Source organism: Monopterus albus, unplaced genomic scaffold (genome assembly GCF_001952655.1).
Source record: "Monopterus albus unplaced genomic scaffold, M_albus_1.0 scaffold476.1, whole genome shotgun sequence".
In the NCBI taxonomy this organism is placed as follows: domain Eukaryota; kingdom Metazoa; phylum Chordata; class Actinopteri; order Synbranchiformes; family Synbranchidae; genus Monopterus; species Monopterus albus.
This window is the reverse complement of record NW_018128356.1, coordinates 90,933-113,261: the sequence shown is the minus strand read 5'-3', so window position 1 is coordinate 113,261 and position 22,329 is coordinate 90,933. Positions and strand designations below refer to the sequence as shown.

Genomic DNA, 22,329 nt, shown 5'->3' with positions numbered 1-22,329 from the left:
CACCTCACAGGTCAAAAGGAGGGCAGAGAGGATCATTGCAGACCCCTCACACCCTGGACACAATCTGTTTGAACTCCTCCCCTCTGGATGGCGTTACAGGTCACTGTGCACTAAGACAACCAGGCACAGGGACACTTTCTTCCCCCAGGCTGTCACTCTGATGAACACTTAACCCATGACAGTATGATTGGACAATAACCCTCAGTGCAATACCTGTAAATATACATTGTACAGATTATACAGACTCGTACAGGTCTCTAATACTCTGTTTTAAGTATTCTATTTTTATCCCTAATTATCTCATTTCAATGAGATTACTCACTCCTTGTTGTCTGCATTGTTTACTGTCTATTTATACTGCTTTTTCTGCATTGTTTGCACTGGTTGTTGATGTTAATACTGCTATTTTGTTATATTACACAGCCTTATGCTGGTCTACTGTTTGCACATTGAGAGCCGATGTACCTTAGTCAAATTCCTCGTGTGTCCAACACACCTAGCCAATAAACTGATTCTGATTCTGAGGAGAGCTGCCACAAAGGTAAGTGCACAATATAGTTGGCAGTCAGGTAAGTGCATCACATAACTGGCAGTCTCACTCCATAAATGACAGGCAGATAAACACAGCGTCGGGGCACTCGCACCATAGCAGGTAGGGTGATTAAACAGTGTCAAGATTACTCACTCCACAGTTGGCAGATAGGTGAATGCTGCGGGAACATAAGGATAATCACCTTTATTGGCCAAGTATGTTACACACGAGGAATTTGTTTCCAGTACAGAACCGATCCATCGGGGGCAACAGGGGGGTTTGATGTCTTGCCCAAGGACACTTCGACACGTGGACTGCCGGCACCAAAATTCGAACCTTCAACCTTCTGGTTGGGAGACAACTACTCTACCCATTGCACCACTGTTGCGGAAGAACTGCACACAAGACAGGTCTGAGGAGTTGCATGCGTGGCTGCATCCAGATCCAGAAGAGGACTCCCTACAATGCCCTGAGCTGTTCTCAGCACCCGGGTCAAGTCCTTTCTGTCGTGTGCAGTGCAGCTCCCTTACCACAGTCACACTGAGACAGAGGATGCTCTCTACTGTCACTCTGTAGAGGTTTGCAAGCAGCAGAGAGGAGAGACCAGCACGTTTCATCTTCTTAAAGAAGAAAAGCCTTTATTGGGCTTTCTTCACCAGGTAGGATTTGTTCAGAGACCAGGTCAGGTCAGATGTGATGTGGATGCCCAGGAACTTGATGTTATCCACTTGCTCCATCACCTCCTTGTGTTTGAGAAGAGGAGCATGTTTTGTCTTCCTGGACCGCCTATAATCCACAATGACCTCCTTAGTCTTGTTGGTGTTCAGGACAAGATTGTTATCTGAACACCACCTTGTCAGGTGATGGATCTCCTTTCTGTAGTGAGTCTCATCATTGTCTGAGATGAGACCCACTACAGTGGTGTTGTCTGCGAACTTCACAGTTGTTTGTGGAGTGAATGGCATCACAGTCATGGGTAAACAGAGTGAACAGAACTGGGCTGAGCATACGGCCCTGTGGTGTGCCTGTGTTCAGGACCAGTGTGGATGATGTGCAGCTTCCGATTCTCACCACTTGAGGCCTGTTAGTGAGAAAGTCTTTAATCCAATAACACATCATTGCAGGCATTCCCAGGTTGTGCAGTTTCAGTGCCAGTTTTTATGGGATTAGTGTTAAATGCCAAACTGAAGTCAATAAATATGTAAAAAGCTTGATGATTGATGTTGATGATGAAAAGATGTTTCAACTAGCAGGACACTATGTGATTGAAGTTCTGAAATATGTTTGTTTTATTCAGCTATATTAGGGTTCAGTTGCTGTAAACCTAAACTTTTCTTCTATAGTTCCTCAAGAATTGAAAGATGCTGCACAGTATTTTATCAGTGATATTCAACACTGGAGGCTTCCCCCTAGTAGTTCTTGAACCTGAGAATGTACTACACCTCAACTAGGGGCTTTTCTTGGAGCTGGAACTATGAACCAGAACTAAATTCAGACCCTGGACCTCCTCCAGTGGAAACACAGGTAGAGGAACAAAAGATTCCTGTTCCCCTGGAAAAATTCCTTTGGTGGAAACAGGACTTTATAAAAGTCAAGTGATGGTACTTATTGGCACTATGATTTAAAGAATGTTAAGGTCATAGTACAGTATACAGCATAATGACCACAGCTCAACATTAATTTAAAATTTATTACTACTGTGGGTCTCAGTTCTTGTTAACATTGCTAACTCTGAGAGACAAGGCAGTCCAAGTAACTTCAAAACAGTGCTGATTTATTCAGGATCACAGGTAAAATTAACATTACACGCTCAGGTATCTTGCACCTCCAAACTGCACACAGGCAGATGTCTATCCAATATCTATCTGACTAAAAATACCTAACACTACAATCATTCATTTTTATCAAACTGCCTTTTCATTCCTTTACATTTATACCCCTCCATTTTCCTAATTTATTTGGTTTAATTCTATTTTCCCTTAAGTAATGAATATCAGTCTGCATAGAGTTGGATACACACACACTACACACTTTCACACACACAACTTAATACCCTAAATTAATAATCCCTTTGCCTCTTTTGCAAATGTCTGTTGTCTCATGAACTATGTTATGTGCTTTGTCCTGTAAATGTGTTATTTTGTGTGGCAATAAAAAAAAGAATTTTAAGGTCATAGTACAGTATACAGCATAATGACCACCACTCAACATTAATTTAAAAAATGTCTTTATGAAAATTGATCATCACAGCCATAATATGGCTCAGAGGTTTAGTATAATAGAAGTAGAAGTGTAACTCAGCAAAACAAATAGAAATGTGTGTAAACCACAGTCCAGTATGAGAGTAAAGTACTTAGTGAGCCTCCACCTGTGTATGTTTGTTTCCCAGACAGGCCAGAGAGATTGTTCTGAAGTATGAGGGCCGACTGACCAGAACCAGAGGTTACCAGACTGCAGGAGCTGATGTATGTACACAGTATTCAGTCATTTACAGTATTTTTCTTCAACATATAGTAATACTACATGATCCCAATTTTAAATAAAACTTTCCAGAGAATGGAAAACAGTTTGTGGCCCACTGTCAGAAAATTCACTTGTACAATGCTGCACATGGTAAATATCAAAGGTTCTTTGAATATGTACTGTACCGTAGAAGCTAAAGAACCAAAGTGACTTCAGCCTCCACTGATAGTGGGCTAAAATAATCAGAGGATGACTCCCAGCTAGTTTTGTGAACCCTGCAGATTTACTAAGCATGAGGGCTATGTACTGTCAAGGTGTGGCCAAGGCACAACATGTAATGACCCCATCACTCAAAAGTCTTTATTGTTGTCCTAACAATGGAGTTACAGAAATGTGAAATAAAAAACAACAAAGATGGCTCTGCTCTGGCTGATTTCAGTAATATACTATACTGTTTTTGCTCTGTATTGTACAGCTACACCTCCATTTATTCCAGCTGGATGGTGAGAGGAGCTTCCTTGTGTTATTTCACTGCACTGCAGCAACATGATCAAAGGCAGTTGGATTTATTTTGTGCACATAGACTGCTGAGTTCTGATTTTAACAAAACCTTTTTCCACCTGTGGGCGGAACAGACACACACATACTGCAGATAACTAGCTACTTATTTTATCTCTCTGTATACATATGCACATACACAGAGAGGAAAACAGGCAAAGAGAAAGATAACTGTTCAGCTGTAGCACAGCAGCATGAGTGAATTTATAGCTTGTTGTTATAGCCTGCTTTAATTAAAATGTGCAGGCTGCTTAGGCCCTGTTGGAATAAATGGACTTTTAGTGAGCAGTTTGGGGATGAGTTATTAATTCAAGTTTGGCTCCCAGTTAACTGAAAATCAGAATCATTGGTCCATCTGACCTTACCTTTAGTAATTATCTCAGTTTAGATTTACCTTTCATCACATCATGTGAAAAGCTCCACATAGTCACACTGTTTCCGTTTTCATGAGGACTACATGGATATGTGCTACAAAATCACATTCTGAGAAATGCAAACTATTTGAAATTGTGTTTGAAGCCTTATAAGTTGTCAGTTAAACTATAAAATTATATTGTCATTCACCTGAGATAGATGTCAAAATTTTAGACCAGAGACTATCCTTTCCAGAAAAAAACTGCACTGTTTTCTTGAACACTTCAAACATCTATGATTTACATTTACTTGACAAGGAACACTTGTGGGTATACATTCAGCAGTTATGTCTAGGAAGAAAAGGTGGATGTAATGTATACTGTTTTAGCCATCACCAAAATCTTTTGCCTAAATGCAGTTTTTGTGACTAAAATTAACCTAGTCTTACACATAGTGCTAATCAGAAAACACAAGGGGTGATTTGAGAATAAGTCTGGGTAAAAAAACAGTAAGCACAAGAGAACCAAAGTGACTTCAGCCTCCACTGATAGTGGGCTAAAATAATCAGAGGATGACTCCCAGCTAGTTTTGTGAACCCTGCAGATTTACTAAGCATGAGGGCTATGTACTGTCAAGGTGTGGCCAAGGCACAACATGTAATGACCCCATCACTCAAAAGTCTTTATTGTTGTCCTAACAATGGAGTTACAGAAATGTGAAATAAAAAACAACAAAGATGGCTCTGCTCTGGCTGATTTCAGTAATATACTATACTGTTTTTGCTCTGTATTGTACAGCTACACCTCCATTTATTCCAGCTGGATGGTGAGAGGAGCTTCCTTGTGTTATTTCACTGCACTGCAGCAACATGATCAAAGGCAGTTGGATTTATTTTGTGCACATAGACTGCTGAGTTCTGATTTTAACAAAACCTTTTTCCACCTGTGGGCGGAACAGACACACACATACTGCAGATAACTAGCTACTTATTTTATCTCTCTGTATACATATGCACATACACAGAGAGGAAAACAGGCAAAGAGAAAGATAACTGTTCAGCTGTAGCACAGCAGCATGAGTGAATTTATAGCTTGTTGTTATAGCCTGCTTTAATTAAAATGTGCAGGCTGCTTAGGCCCTGTTGGAATAAATGGACTTTTAGTGAGCAGTTTGGGGATGAGTTATTAATTCAAGTTTGGCTCCCAGTTAACTGAAAATCAGAATCATTGGTCCATCTGACCTTACCTTTAGTAATTATCTCAGTTTAGATTTACCTTTCATCACATCATGTGAAAAGCTCCACATAGTCACACTGTTTCCGTTTTCATGAGGACTACATGGATATGTGCTACAAAATCACATTCTGAGAAATGCAAACTATTTGAAATTGTGTTTGAAGCCTTATAAGTTGTCAGTTAAACTATAAAATTATATTGTCATTCACCTGAGATAGATGTCAAAATTTTAGACCAGAGACTATCCTTTCCAGAAAAAAACTGCACTGTTTTCTTGAACACTTCAAACATCTATGATTTACATTTACTTGACAAGGAACACTTGTGGGTATACATTCAGCAGTTATGTCTAGGAAGAAAAGGTGGATGTAATGTATACTGTTTTAGCCATCACCAAAATCTTTTGCCTAAATGCAGTTTTTGTGACTAAAATTAACCTAGTCTTACACATAGTGCTAATCAGAAAACACAAGGGGTGATTTGAGAATAAGTCTGGGTAAAAAAACAGTAAGCACAAGAGATTCAGCTGTCCCTGGTAGGCTAGTGGTTAAGGTGCAGCGCTCTCGCCGCTGCGACCCGGGTTCAAATCAGGGTTGCATCAGGAAGGGCATCCGGCGTAAAACATGTGCCAAATGTCAACATGCGAGTTGTCAGTGTGACGATTTGCTGTGGCAACCCCTAAATGGGAAAAGCTGAAAGTAACTTTCCTTTCTTACAAGGGATTCAGCTGCACAGTTGTTGGAAGAAGTAATCAGAGCTTTTACTTAAGTAAAAGTAGCAATACAGCAGTGTAAAATATACTTTGTTACTAGTAAAAGTCTTGCATTAAAAATGTTACTTATGTTAAAGTACAAAAGTTTTAGCATCAAAACATACTTAAAGTACTAAAAATAAATGTTCTCATTATGCAAAATTGTACATTTCACATTTCTGTATTACTGATGTATTATTGTGTACATCACATTTAATGCTGTAGTTGGTAAAGGAGGAGCTAGTTTTAAGGATAATAATAATAATCACCTTTATTTGGCCAAGTATGTTACACACAAGTAATTTATTTCTGGTACAGAACCGAGGCAGCCATCTGTGGTGCCAACTCACACCGATGGCTCTAACCATCGGGGACAACTCGGGGGGTTCAGTGTCTTGCCCATGGACACTTTGATGTGTGGACTGCAGGCACCGAGATCTGAACCTCTGACCCTCTGGTTGGGAAACGACTGCTCTACCCACTGAACCACAGTTGCCCCCATTAATTAGACTATATCAATTTAATTTAAGTGCTGGGTAGCTAATGAATTTTCCACCGCAGATCAATGAGGTCTTATGATTATACTCTATTTTTTGTATTAATCTGGTTCTGAAAAGTAAAGGGTAACTAAAGTTATAAAATAAATGTAGTGAAGTAAAAAAGTACAATATTTACCTCTAAAATGAAGTGAAGTCCAAGTATGAAGTAACAGAAAATGAAATTGTGCTTAAGTACAGTACTTGAGTCAATGTACTTAAATAAATACTTTATTGATCGTGAGGGAAATACAGGTATCTAGTAGCAACAACAATGACTACCTAAATCATAGCACTCAAAGTTAAAAAAAAAAAGTATAAATGTGTAAGACTAAAATACCAAGTCCATTCATCCATTTTCTAAACCGCTTAGTCCCAAACAGGGTCATGGGGGGCTGGAGCCAATCCCAGCCAGCTGCGGGGTACACCCTGGACAGGTTGCCAGTCCATTGCAGGGCTAACACAGACGAACAACCACTCACACACAATCACTCCTACGGGCAATTTAGAGACACCAATCAACCTATACTGCATGTCTTTGGACCGTGGGAGGAAGCCGGAGCACCCAGAGAGAACCCACACAAGCACGGGGAGAACATGCAAACTCCGCACAGAAAGGCCCCGGATCGGCCGGGGCTCAAACCCGGAACCGTCTCACTGTTAGGCAACAGCGCTAACCACCACGCCACCGTACTGCCTAAAATACCAAGTGAAAAAAATATTAGAAATAAGTGTAAAAATAAAAGTACAGGAAATATTGTTGAGTAATGTGCCAGGTATAACAGAGTAATAAAGCACACAAGTCAATTGATTTATGGCCCTGATGAGCCTGACTCTAAGTCCCACCCACATTTGACACCTTACACCCCTCCTAGATCAAAGAATCCAAACCCTATATTCATCAAAAGACTTTGCATATTTGCATTACTTTCCTACAATGGAAGATTTTATTATAGGATTTCTAAAAGTATTATTGGATTTCATTAGGGCTTCCCATGTCAGGGAATTGGACAGAAGGCTGTCAGGTCCACTCGGCGTGACCTGCCTCTCTTCCGCCTTTCTCTTCTCTGCTCTCTCAATCCTGCGGGATTTGCACCTTAGCTGTGCCGCATTCAGTAATTAGCAACTCGTTTGTCGGTGCGCACAGCTGGGGTGCATCCCAATGATTACCTGCCTCCTTACTTATTCCCGTCGTCGCCGGAGCAATAGCATACCTAAATTATGTTACTTACCTAAATAACTGAACTTGCATTACCTTACCTAACTTGTATACCCCGTAACAGACATAGTTTTGTGGTATGTAATACACGTCATTTTGTTTACCACGCTGACAGTTCCTGTGCTGTGGATCTCATTTTGTACGTTGGTTATGTGATTAGTGTTATACGTCCACGCTGGCTGTTCCTGTGCTGTGGATCTCTGAGTTTGTTTTTTTTTCCATGTGGTTAGCTAGATGTTCTTTTTGTTATCCGCGCTGACAGTTCCTGTGCTGTGGATTTCCATTTTCGTTCACCTACCCACCTGGTTAGCTTGTTTATTCACCTGTCCGTCCCGTTCCTCCAACTCTCCTGGTTTTTTTTTTTGCTGTTAGCCTGTCTTTTCCCCTGGTCATCTCGGTCTCCTCCACCATCTCTACCCAACTTTGGTTACCTATGTACATGGATCTTGTTATGTTGTACCTTGTGTTTTGTTACAGGCATGAATTAAATTTAAAATAAAACTAAATAATAATCTAATTGCATTCAATAAATCTTTTAATTCATGGTTTAGGAAATTCACATTAGTGCAGCATTTAAAATGAACAGTGGTTGCTTCTCATAGATAATATTTACTAATAATAAGTATACTTTGTTTCAGACAATGTCCATTCATCCATCCATGTTCATCCGCTTTATCTGAGACCGGGTCGTGGGGGCAGTATTCCAAGCAGAGCCTCCCACACTTCCCTCTCCCCACACACCTCCTCTAGCTCCTCAGGACGAACCTCAAGGTGTTCCCAGGCCAGCTGGAGACATAGTCTCTCCAACGTGTCCTGTCTCTGCCCCGAGGGCTTCTCCTGGAGAGACATGCCCAGAATACCTCCCCAGGGAGGCATCCAGGGGGCATCCTAAACAGGTGCCCGAGCCACCTCAACTGATTCCGCTCAAGGTGGAGGAACAGCCCAGCCACTCTCCAGAGGAAACTCATTTCTGCCGCTTGTATCCGTGATCTCATTCTTTCGGTCTTGATCCAAAGTTCATGGCCAGACAGTGTATTTAAGTAAAGTAAAAGAAGGATCATTCAAAGTTATAAAATAACTGTTAGTGTCTCTTTCCATTGTAAAGGTCAGTTTTCTGTTACAGTGAAGCTCAAATGACTTCGTCATGGCAAAGAGGAGGGCTACAGGAATGGGGACAGGACTCTGTATAACCAGGCCAGAAACACACTGACAAAGGAGATCAGAGTAATAAAGAGGAGCTACTCAGAAAGACTGAAAAATCAGTGTCGGGCCAACGAACCATCATCAGTGTGGAGGAGTCTACGGAACATCACTGGGTACAAGAGACCACCCCGCCCTGTTGTGGAGAGCTGTAAGCTGGCTGATGAGCTGAATGAGTAGATTTGTAGGTTTGAAAGGCTTTTACCTCATCTCAGGCACACAATCGGTAGCTGTTTCCTCTTCTTCTAGGACTACCTCTCCCACCCCTTCCCCCATCAGTCCACCACCTCTGAGGATCTGTGAAAGAGATGTGTGTTGCCTTTTTAGGAAACAAAAAATCAGTAAGGCATCAGGCCCAGAGGATGTGACCCCCTCCTGTCTGAAAGTCTGCACTGACCAGTTGGCTCCCATTTTCACACAGATCTTCAATAGATCACTAGAGCTTTGTGTGTTCTCTCCTGTTTCAAACACTTCACCATCATCCCACTTCCCAAGAAACCCTCCATCAGGGAACTGAATAACTACAGACATGTTGCCCTGACATCTGTAGTTATGAAGTGTTTTGAGAGACTGGTATTGGCCCACCTGAAGGCAATCACAGACCCCCAGCTGGATTCCCTGCAGTTTGTCTACTGGGCAAACAGGTCAGTGGATGATGCAGTCAACATGGCACTGCATTACAGTCTGCAACATCTAGACTCCCTGCTCAGATCTTATTTGTCAACTTGATTTTGGCATTTAACACCATTATCCCAGACATACTCCACTCCAAACTCACCCAGCTCACTGTGCCTGCCCCCACCTGTCAGTGGATCACCAACTTTCTGACAGACAGAAAACAGCAGGTGAGGCTGGGGAAAACCACATCCAACACCTGGACTATCACCACTGGTGCCCCCCAGGGATGTGTGTTCTCCCCACTGTTGTTTTCCTTCTATACTAATTACTGCACCTCAGGAGACCCTTCTGTAAAAATATTGAAGTTTGCAGATGACACAACAGTCATCGGCCTCATTCAAGATGGTGACGAGTCGGCCTACAGGTGGGAGGTTGAACAGCTGTGCCTGTGGTGTGGTCATAACAACCTGGAGCTGAACACACAGAAGACAGTAGAGATGATGTGGATTTTAGGAGGAACTCCCCCATCCTATGTCCACTCACCATACTCAGCAGCACTGTTTCAGTCGTGGAGTCCTACAAGTTCCTGGGCTCCACAATCTCTCAGGACTTGAAGTGGACAACCAACATCAGTGCCATTATTACAAAGGCACAATAGAAGATGTGCATCAGCTTAGGAAGTTCAACCCACCTCAGGACCTGCTGATTGAGTTCTGCAGGGGACTCATCAAGTCTGTTCTCTCTGTTCTTGTCCTTCCTCTTGACCTCTTGCCTGGCAGCTCCATCTCTGAAACCTCACTGTTCCACTTCCCTCCCTCTCGTTCATACACATGTATTCTGTCTTACCACGACTGACTTTCATTCCTCTTCTTTCCAGAGCAGACCTTCACCTGCTCTCTGCTCTCACTACAGATCACAATGTCATCATTGTCCACGGAGATTCCTGTCTGACCTCGTCTGTCAACCTGTCCATCACCATAGCAAACAAGAAGGGACTCAAAGCTGATCCCTGATGTAGCCCCACCTCCACCTTGAACTCCTCTGTCTGACCTACAACACATCTCACTACTGTCGTACTCCTCTCATACATATCCTGAACTACTCTGACGTACTTCTCTGCCACTCCTGACATCCTCATACAGTACCATAGCTCCTCTCTTGGCACTCTGTCATACGCTTTCTCTAAATCCACAAAGACACAATGCAGCTCCTTCTGACCATCTCTATACTTCTCCATTAACATTCTCAGAGCAAAAATTGCATCAGTAGTGCTCTTTCTGGGCAGGAAGCCATACTGCTGCTCACAGATATCCACTTCCTTTCTTAGCCTAGCTTCCACTGCTCTTTCCCATAGCTTCATTGTGTGGCTCATCAACTTTATACCTCTGTAGTTGCTACAACTCTGCACATCACCCTTGTTCTTAAAGATCGGCACTAGTACACTTCTCCTCCATTCCTCAGGCATCTTCTCACTCTCTAAAATCCTGTTGAACAAACTAGATAGAAACTCCACTGCTGTCTCTCCTAGACACTTCCACACCTCTATGGGTGTGTCATCTGGACCAACAGCCTTTCCACTCTTCATCCTCCTCAGAGCCTTCCTCACCTCATCCTTTCTAATCTTTGCTACTTCCTGCTGTACAATATTTGCCTCTTTCCCCCTTCTTTCCCTCTCATTTTCCTCATTCATCAGTTCCTCAAAATACTCCTTCCATCTTCTCTGCACACTCTCCTCACTTGTTAGCACCTTTCCATCTCTGTCTTTAATCACCCTTATCTGTTGCACATCCTTCCAATCTCTATCTCTCTGTATCACTAATCTGTACAAGTCCTTCTCACCTTCCCTCATGTCTAACCTGGCATACAAATCATCATATGCTTTCTGTTTGGTCATTGCCACCCCCTCTTCACTGTATGCTGCAATTTCTTGTAATCCTGTCCACTGTCGTCAGTCCTTTCTGCGTCCTATGTCTTTTTATGTAGCCTCTTCCTCTGAATGCTGTCCTGTACTTCCTTGTTCCACCACCATGTTTCCTTATCTCCTTTCCTTCTTCCAGATGGCACACCTAGCACCTTCCTACCTGTCTCCCTGATCACTTTTGCTGTAGTTTCCCAGTCATCTGGAAGTTCTTCCTGACCACCCAAAGCTTGTCTCAACTTCTGTCTGAATTCCTCACAACATTCTTTCTTTTGCAACTTCCACCACTTGGTCTTCTTTTCTGTCTTTCCTCTCCTCTTCTTCCTGACCACCAGAGTCATCATACTCCTACCTACACTCTTATATGTAACTCTATGTTCCTCCCTCTTCTGGAAATAGGTGTTAACTACAGCCATTTCCATCCTCTTAGCAAAATCCACCACCTTCTAGGTTCCTTACTTTGACACCAAACCTGCCCATCACCTCCTCATCACCTTTGGTCCTCTCACCAATGTGCCCGTTGAAGTCTGCTCCAATCACCACTCTCTCCCCTCTGGGAATACTCTCCATCACCTCATCTAACTCACTCAAGAATCTCTCCTTCTCTTCTAACTCACACCCTACTTGTGGAGCATAACCACTAAACCACTGTAAATGTTAAATGTCTCGCCAAGTGTAAAACTGAATATTTAGGAGCTGCACAGCCTTGCCCTATTACAGCGGAGCACACAGCCCTGCCCATGATGCTGAACTCGAATCAGCAATGCTGACTCCAAGACCTCAAACACAGCCCCGCCCACAACTGACTCTGGGTTTGAAGTCTTTTAGTCAGCATCACTGATTTGAGTTCAGCATCATGGGCGGGGCTGTGTGCTGCGCTGTAATAGGGCAAGGCTGTGGAGCTACTAAATATTCAGTTTTACACTTGGCGAGAATTTAACATTTAAATGTAACATTTACATTTAACATTTAACATGTACATTTATATTTAACATTTACATTTAGACTTTGTCTGCAATGGATTGGCGACCTGTCCAGGGTGTACCCCGCCTTCGCCCGATTGCCGGCCGGGATTGGCTCCGGCCCCACCCATGACCCCACTCAGGGATTAAGTGGTAGAAAATGAATGAATGAATTTAGACTTTGTCACATTTAGCTAAATGTGAGAAAACTTTTTGTCACATTCAGCTGTCTACAAATCCTTCTACCTCCTCTCCTTCTTCAACCAACAATAGTCCAATTTCCGCCAGCACCCTGTAGATCAACAGCACTGGTGGCGGTCGTTGTTAACCCGGGCCACGACCGATCCGTTATGGGATTCACACTGATGATTTGCATGTTTAAATTTGGCATGTTTTTACGCTGGATGCCCTTCCTGATGCAACCCTCTCTATTTATCCGGGCTTGGGACCGGCACAGAAGTCACTGGCTTGCAATCCCTGTGGCTAGATTAAAGTTTATGCTTCTCTGTAAGTCTGAAATAACAAATACATGTCTATTCATATAAACAAGGCTATGAATCATTTTCTGGAAAACAAATGTGTTTATAAAAACATGCCGGAACATGTTACCAATCTGAAAGGTGGCAGGTCCCACCCACTGTCTTCAGGTGACAGGGCAAACTGACTACAAATCCCATGTGCTCTTGCTCTTAAAGACTACATATTATTATGTTGTCAAATCACACACCCACGTGCATTATCAACATTATACAATTAAACATACATTTTATTACATGTAAAAATGGAATGAATACTAAAGCTGCAAACCAATACTTTTAGGAAAATGTCAGTGTGAGTGTAAATATAGATGATAGACCATGGCTCATCATGCCCTGTTAAAATTCAACTCAGATAAAAATCATGCTGAACACTCAGATCTGAAAAAATACAAAAAATAAAACAAAAAACCTTGCACAACTAATGATTACTAAACCCTACCTATTGCATATACATAAAATACATAAAATACAGCATAGACTGGTTGCATTTTGAGCACTGTTAAGGAGGTATATAGCCCAGAATCACAACATGAATGCCTAATAACAGATCAGAGAACTTTTGTGGTGTATTGTGAATAAAGTCTGCAACAATAATGATTTGTCTCAACCTAGGTAACGCCAGCACCCTATAGTGTTTTCCAACATAGCACTTGAAGTCAGAGAGGAACGCCCCATGCAACAGTTAAGAAAATATGCCATAGAATAAGAAGTGAGGGTTTTATCCCTAACATAGAGACACACATGGAAAATGCTCTAAGAAAAGTTGTATAGTTGCCAAACACTGTTTGTATGATATAAAAGTTTGGATACAGAATAAACACCACATGGAGAACATGCAAACTCCACACAGAAAGGCACCTGGTCATCCAGTGCTCAAACTCAAAACCTTCTTGCTGTGAGGTGACAGCGCTAACCACTGCACCACTATGCTGCTTTCAAAATAATCTTTCAAGCTTTCATGACCTTGATTATTTATAAAACTCCACAACTGGGCAGATGGATAGAAAAGAACACTTGCTGTTTCCGCTTCAGCAATCGCTCCTAAGCAACCCTGGTTGGTGTTGCAAGTTATACAATGTTTCTGTAAAAAAGATTTGTTGCCAATTATTAGTTGTTTTCTCAGTGTGGAAAATCGATTTAAAATATGAACAGGCAAGTGATGAACTGTGGGTGTGTGTTTCACACTATGGCTCTTGCGAACTGTTACACAGCCACCTGGCTGAGACTCGGCTGCTTGAGAAGCACTGGGGGATGGCTAGCTTGGGCTGAGCTACATCTAGGATGCCTTACACCAGCTACATGGGCATAGCTAGCTGGGCTGTTTTCTATGGTGCAGAGCCACACTTCCAAATTAGTAAGCCTCGCCCACAATGCTGCTAGCATCAGACATTTATTACAACTACTAAAGGAGGCAGAAGAATAATTGAACATGCGAAACAGGAAGTGAATAGGATTACTGCAGGAACAAGAAACTGCAGGGGAATAGCAAAGTCATTGACAAAGATGGTGTTAAGGTTAGCCCCCCTCGCCAGGAGGGTGAGGGAGAACTAGGGGTAGGACACAAGATAGCTGACCCAGGTGCTAGTACAAAAAAAAAGGTTTAATGGGGAAAAACAAGACAAATGACAACGTAACATAACAGGGTCCATAATACTTACAACAAAGGAAGGGCAGTGATAAAGGAGACCAGGCTGAACAGGTGCACAAACAAACGAACGGTAGGAAAGAGGGTAAGTATAGTTCAAGAAGCAAAGCTGCGGTGATGAATCAAAATGTATGTGGTGTAGTGGGAATAGCGTATGTAATGTCAAAGGAGTCAAGCCAAAATGCCCAGTAACTGTCAGCATAGCCTTCCAATAGTCCATACAGAACAAGGTGAAGTGTGGGCACGGAGCAGGTTAATGTGTGTGTAGTGTAGCGCCTATGTCGTGTGAATGGAGTCAAGCCAAAACGCAACAGTAACTGTCAGTGTAGCATTCCATTAGAGCATACATAAAGCGGCGCTATGTTGTGTAGTATATCAGTAGCTAATTTTGGATAATGTACAATATGTTAGCTACTGTTAGCTAATGTTCCAAAGACAGAGCATCTGTCAGAGGTTTAAATAAAGGAAGAAGGTAATCATCAGGATGCACCCCAGCTGTGTGCGTTGACAAACCAGTTACTAATTACTGGAATGCAACACAGCTGAGGTGCAGAGCCCAGAAAACGGAGAAAACAAAGAGACAGAAACGGAGGAGAGGCAGCGGCCGCCGAGTGGCCCTGACAGATGGTAGGCTAACTTTACCTCACAGAACACAAGAGCTGCTGGTCTGTCGCTGCTGTTGTGTTAAATGTTTTGTCAAATGAGTCCGGTGGCTTTGAAGATTCAACAGCTTCAATTCGCTGTCAGAACGGGCTGTCTGATGATAAGGTAATGTAGTGAAAATATCAAATCATAGTGTTCTAAATATAGTGTTCACATCCATCTATGCTCTGACTTCATGATGGCTACATGAATGGAACGCTAAATCTGTACATTCCACTGTGTAACTGAAGTTTAAAAAGGTAGAAATATAGGTGTCACAGTCCTCCTTTCAAATAGGCTAACCAAGCTAACAGTAGCTAACCTAATTCTTCCTTCTTCTGTTTCTGGAGGAGTGTTACTTGAGTAACATAATGTGAGGGAGCCTGGATTGAGTGACTTAACATGAGGAGGCGTGGGTTGAGGCGGGCTGCAAGCCGCAGCCGGACCCTATTGGATTCAGGACTGAGGGACAGGGAAGAGCTAGAGGGAAAATCTGGTTGAGACTAAGGCCTGGGTGTGCAGTGACTCTAGAACTCTAGTCTATAGGACAGTCCAGAGCTGGAGAAAACATGGGGCAGAGACAGGACCAGGACCAGTCGAGGGATGTGACAAAGGCTTTGTTCACATTACTAGCTAAAGTGACTCAAATTAAATTTTTCCCCTACACGTGTCATAGACTTGATCTTTTCACACATGTGAACAAACCAAATATAAATGTTTTCACATCAGATCTTAGCATATGTTGTGACTCAAAAAAGTTATATAAACCTAGAAATTAGTGAGTTTAATCCATAAACTGTGGAGGATTTTAGTTTTCAAGGCTTCAGGGGTGTTAATCACATACTTTTTCATGTAAGTAAAGTGTCTGAGTAGCTTGAAAAGTGCTCTATAAATAGTATGACTTATCCTTATTATAATAATTTCTTTTTACATCTTCACTGATCACATATGAACAATAGTTTTCTATTCATTGTGTACCTAGCATAGAAAGAGCCATATACTGTTCAACTGGTGATTCCAGCTCTCATTCATGTCTCAATCTCAAACCACTGCTAGATGGTCAAATATAAGTATTTATTGTCAACAGATTAGTGCCTACTGAGGAGGTGTGGGGCTGTCATAGGATACAGGAAGCCAGAATTTTCTACTTGAATCTTGTTTGTCCTCCTGCAGCTGCTGAAGAAACTTTCCCGTGTGCTTTACAACATCATGGTTCTGTTCATTCCCTGGGAAGTGAGGATCAAGAAAATTGAAAGTGAGTTGTGTGTTTCTTCTTCAGATAACGCCCAGATTGCTATCGTTTATTCTGTAGTAGTTCATAGCGGAGGGAACCCTCCTATTCTTACCTGACTATTATACTTCTGGACGTAACTAGACCTAAAGTAATTTTGTTCAGAAGAGTTTTTCATTAATGTGATCAGAATTTATGGTATTAGTTATATGAGGATGGAGGTTTTCAGAGCACAAAAGATGTACTGAAAATATAATTTATACATTTTAATCTTGGTTGTGTACTACTACATCATTGTTTATTTTATGAGGTGTTGGAAACAAGTTGGTCAGATGTTTTTCTTTATCTTGTGGAGGTCACTTTGGGTCGGGTGTGGCCTCCTACTTTATCTTCCTGCGCTGGTTGTTTGGGATCAATATTGTCCTCACCATCATGACTGGAGCCTTCATTGTCCTACCAGAGGTCAGCTACAATAATAGTGTGTGTGTATGTTTTAATTGATTCAGTACATCATGACTTAAGACAGTTTGAAAATTTTATTTAATGCAGGACCTCCCTAGAATTATTATAACTCTGATAATAACCTCAACATGCTAAGCATAAAGAATTTAAAATAGTATATCCTCATTTAAATCCTCACATATACATGGCTTCATACTTTTCACCAATGCACATATTAAACATGGAATTTGTGAATATGTATGATCCCTAGAATTGATCCCATAGAATTTGCTAAAATTAATTTAGTTCAGCTCTCTATTTTGGACTGAAGATCTGCTATAGATGTTAAAACTAATATTCATGCAGATCTGCATAATGCAGATATACAATCTGACACATTTCTCCTCTTTGTTGATTGAACAATAATTTCAAACCTAGTCAAGATACCTGCCCTCTACAAACCTTTATAAACCACTTCACACATCAAAGCCTTTCCCAAAACAGTTTTTTCCAGCAAATCTAGCATACTCCAGTTCAATTACAGCTTATTTTAATGTAGATTCTTCTGACCGATTTCTTTTAGGATAATATATTTCCATCATTATTAATAATATGTTGTGTATTTAGTCCTCATATTTTTTGTTCACATCTGTAAATGTGTTGCAGAGGGTCCTTTATGGTTTGTAGCCTGGGGATTCTCCAGTAGCATCAGCTCAAGTACAAACTGTAGATGAGAACAAGATACAGACAGAGAAATGCTGCTGGATTTATGTTTGTCACTGACGTGCAGACACAAGCAATTTCCATAGACATGACTTATCCTGTCATTCCCAATACCTAATCTTATTCCTTTGATTAATTCTTCTACACGTCGTTCTCCCTTCATCACTTCCTGAGACTAACCTGTCACCATCTCCTCTCATACATTGCCCTCTATATATGTGCTGTTAGTTTTATCCTCCATCAAACATCATGGACACTGTGTCACACATGATATCTGTGCTCGTTTCATGTGGTGAATTGCAGTATATGACCAAGGATGGAATGGAGGATTTGTCCATTATTTTTCATGTAGCACCCAAGCATGCAAATAAGAGGCAATATTTCTGCACCATTAAGCTCTTTTCAGGATTATTTTGTGTCTATGTGAACCATAAACAGTCTTGTTTATGTTTTTTAATATAGTTATCCATTGCATACTCAGCTTTGGGTGTGGTCACACCAGCACTTATAACATTTGCACCAAATACAGTTGATACTGGATGCCTGGGTTTACTGCAGGGGTGCCCAATACATCGATCGGTCGATCACAAAGGTAGTGTTGGTAGATCGTGTGCCATTCAAAAATAAATTAGATGTATCAGGTGTAAAACACGTGCCAAATGTTAACATGCGAATGGTCAGTGTGACGATGCACTGTGGCGACCCCTAATGGGAAAAGCAGAAAGTGACAATCATTCATTTCTACTAAAGGGTATAAAATGAGTGGGGGAGCCGAATCAAGTAAGAAACCAAAAACATTTCATGTGGAATGGGAGGACGACTTTTTTTTCGCGATGTTATATTCGAAATGTGTTGGCTTGATCTACCAATCTACCATAACTGATCCAAAGAAGCGAAATGTGTAGCGGCACTTTCAGACCGTTCATAAAAATTATGACACTCATTCATACATATATTTTTGTGTGTGTGTATGCATGTGCGCGCATGTAGGTCAATCATTTTGACTTGGTCATTTGAAAAGTAGTTCGCATGGCGAAAAAGTGTGGGCACCCCTGGTTTACTGTGATTAGTGTGTTTGCTCATGGCATCTCTGTTTTTCCTTACATAGACTATGTAGTACATGGTCTTTGGTGAATTATTATAATAATGGATTGAACTGTTCTGTGCTTTTATGTACTAGCTGCTGGCTGGAGCTCGGTTTGGAACAACTAGGAGTAAAACTATCCCCAAAGAGCATCTGGCTTCAGCCCAAGACCTGGACACCATCTGGTCTCTTGGGGCAAGACTCTCTTTTCTTTTACTGTTCTGTCAATAGCACATCACTTACAGATACAATAGACCATTATTCAAACATTACATTACTGCCTCCCTGTTTTCTATTCCAGCACCAGTGGAATCCTCTCCCCTTCTACAAGTTACACATGTTTAGAGTTAGAATAATACACTGGGCTCTGTGTCAAAGACGTATTATCAGTGTTAAGTCATATCAATTTTGCATAAAGGCAATAATGAATCATACCCTAGGATGTGATTGATTCCCTTGTCATATCATCTTGTAGTTGTTGTGAACATGTGTGCTTACTCTCCACAGGGCTACCTGCAGTACTCTGTGTTATTCTATGGTTACTATGGCAGGGTGAGGAAAATTGGCAGTGCTGGGTACCGTTTGCCCCTCGCCTACTTTCTGGTTGGGATGGCTGTTTTTGCCTACAGTTTCATCATTCTGTTAAGAAAGTAATCATCCATTAAAATCAATCATTGATAAGCTTTTCAGATCACATAATGACTAGATTAATATGTTGTGTAACAAAAACATATTATGCATTGAAAAGTGACAGTTGCTGACAATAGCTAATAGAGAATAATAAAATAGCATAACAGTTTGGTCACACCAGCATATAATACAGCAGAATTAAAGAGAGACATCAGTTATCTTTAATCACTGCAATATGCAGATCAGCTCAAAACAAATGTTTTGCCTAGAGTTCACCTTTAGGAAGGAAGCACATTGACGGGGCTGACTTTTGAGGTGACACAAGTCTAATGTGCTCCACACCAGAGGCATGTTTTACAGATGGTTATGACACAGGAGTGGATGGAACAAATATTTATTGTGACCATCTACTGCTAACATGTTCCTGGCTGGTGAGGCTGTTATAGCCAATCCATGCCCTTATATTTAAGGTTCTGCCATTTTTTCAAAAATAGTTCACATAAAACTGTTCTTTGGGAACTTTTAAAAATTTTGTATAGGTTTATTTTTTAGTTTTTTTTATGAAATGCCACAATTGCAAATGGCACTGTTACAGCCATGTTGTTTTAAAGAGCCTGTGTCATTCTTATTTTGCTCATTTCCAGCCATTTAATGTTTAATTTTGGGTACCTCTAGATTAGCTTGGTACAGTCCCAAAGCAGTAATTCCATCAGGTAGTGTAGCCCCGACAATAACATCATGGGTTGTTAATCCTCTCATTAACCAGCAACATATCACATGGGGCAGACACACTGGCCTCAAGCAGTCAAAACAAACAGGTACTATGCTCCAGGAGAATCCAGCATTGATGGGCTGATCATTCACCACCATAGGGGCTTCACTGGCTGGCTGATTGTAGGTTAGACCCGGTCAGGTAAAACAGTGAGTCCCTGTACAGGAACATTCCCAGACATGCAGTAACCTCAGGCCCTGTATTTTTCTCCATATCCTCTGGTCACAGTGCAGCAGCAGGAGGAAAAATATATCCACAAAACCAGGCACAGTTGAAAAATTCTGCTTTTACAATGGCACCAGTGAAGTCTTTTTTTAAAAAAAAAAGCTTTATTGAAAATATACATAAACAAGGCAATAACATTGTGAATATCATGGGGGCACAGGTGGATGTCAGGCAGGCTCATATGAACATTCAACTGCCTGGAGATTATGCCCATTGAAGGAAATCCTTAAACTATCAGGTAATGTACTACTATTTTGTTAGAAAAAAGTCGAGAGTGAGTTTGGGAGACTTGTATAAACTGAGCTCCTTCTGCACATAAATACTAGAACATACTGTATGTACACCTAATTTTTTGAGCTTTAGGCCATGTTTAAAATAATTCAAAATTATTGTCAAGATCGGCACGGAAAGCTGCCGATAATATCAAGGGTGAACTCAATTATAGAGCCAGACAAGGATAAGTGAAAAACTGTCTCTTTAATAATAGCACGGACAACAAAACGATACGGAAAACATGAAACACACACTCAGGTCAAAAATACAGTCCAGGGTCAGAGCCAGCAAACTTACATAACCGAGGAATCCACAAATGAGAGATCAGAGAGGGAAGTCCGATAATCCATACACAGAAATAAGTCCAAATCAGGAGGGCAAGACAGAACACAATCCGGGGTCAGAACAGGAAATACAGGCACAAGAAAAACCACTGGAAAGTCTGATATCAGTTCAAACAATCTAGCAGCTTGCCACAGGGTGAGAAGCTGCTATATACTGTTGTGAGCAGGTGTGGGTAATCAGAAGCAGGTGAAACCAATTTGGATAATGAGGTAAAGTTCCCATGAGTCGGTAAGCTGGGGACAGGAAGTCGTATCAAAATAAATGCATGACAGGAAGCAAATGGGACAGAATCATGACAGTTATAACATTAGAAAATACAAGGAAAAGGATGACATGGGCTCTTTAAAAAGCTGATTTTTAACATTAAATTAAATCTAACTGTATTTACAGTGCAATTTCACACTGGAGTACCACAGCACACTAAAATAACAGCAAGCAAAACAAATAGCATCAAATACAAGTATAGTAGACAGAATAAAATACTGTGGAAAATATAAAGTGTAATAAAACACGAGTAAAATTAAAATAGTCAAGTTTTAGTAAAAAGCTAATAAACAGATGTCTTTTAGGTTTAGATTTAAAAAACCTCAGCAGAGTCAGATACCAGCAAAGATATTATTCCATAAGAAAAGACCCTGTGACTTATTTTCAACTCTGGGGACAAAGAGAGCATGAGCTCTAATATATTATGCCGGTACAGAGAGAGAGATTATACAAATTCACCACCTGTCAAAGTGAGGTGTGAAGTTGATGATTTATGGTTTTATGACAGGACAGTTTTTAGCACCTTGGTTCCGGGGCTTTACGACATGCAGCTGCGCCCCTCCCCTAGTTTTTCTGGACTTTCTTGTTTTATAATGTGCACCTGCATGCCATAAAGTGGGGTTTCACATGGGAACAATTTTGCCATTACATTTCTATATCTTCATCAAAGGCTTATATTAGGCTCTCCATAGCAACAGGTCTGACCACTACCATCACAAACTAGGCTTGACACATCAAAGGGATTTTATTAGGACTGACCACAAGGGCACAGATATAGACTGATAGGCATAAAGATTATTCAGGTTTTTCCTTAATAATTCATGGGGTTTAATTTCAATGATGTTTAAACCAGATAGTTTAGTTAGATGTAAGGAATAATTCTTTTGAACTTAGAAAAAGTAGTTCTTTTATATCAAGGAAGATTAACCAGCAGTTTTTGATGCATGTAACACTCTAAAGATTGATGGTTGTTAGGAATAAAACTGAATTCTCTTTTCTCTAATTATATTAATATTAGTCTGATACTTTAAATGATTGTCAGTTTAAAGCATTACTAGTGTCTCCTAGAAGCAGTAATATTTATTACCCTCCATAATACAAATGTAGAGAACCACAGTATTTAAGAAAAAAATAAATAATAAATATTTAATAAATATATAACAATTAAT

General features: G+C 40.9%; 1 protein-coding gene across 3 annotated transcripts in view; it reads left to right on the top strand.

Annotated features, from left to right (window-relative positions):
- tmc3 (transmembrane channel like 3) overlaps positions 1–22,329 on the top strand; it is a 99,484-nt gene that overhangs the window by 31,243 nt on the left and 45,912 nt on the right. For all 3 annotated transcript variants that reach the window (XR_002273790.1, XM_020587722.1, XM_020587723.1), the window contains exons 3-7: positions 2,922–2,997; positions 16,346–16,427; positions 16,759–16,865; positions 18,748–18,846; positions 19,159–19,301. Coding sequence is in view for 2 of the 3 variants with exons in the window: in XM_020587722.1 (XP_020443378.1) it covers positions 2,922–2,997; positions 16,346–16,427; positions 16,759–16,865; positions 18,748–18,846; positions 19,159–19,301 (507 nt within the window). In the remaining variant the exon portion in view is untranslated. The remainder of the gene's footprint in view (positions 1–2,921; positions 2,998–16,345; positions 16,428–16,758; positions 16,866–18,747; positions 18,847–19,158; positions 19,302–22,329) is intronic.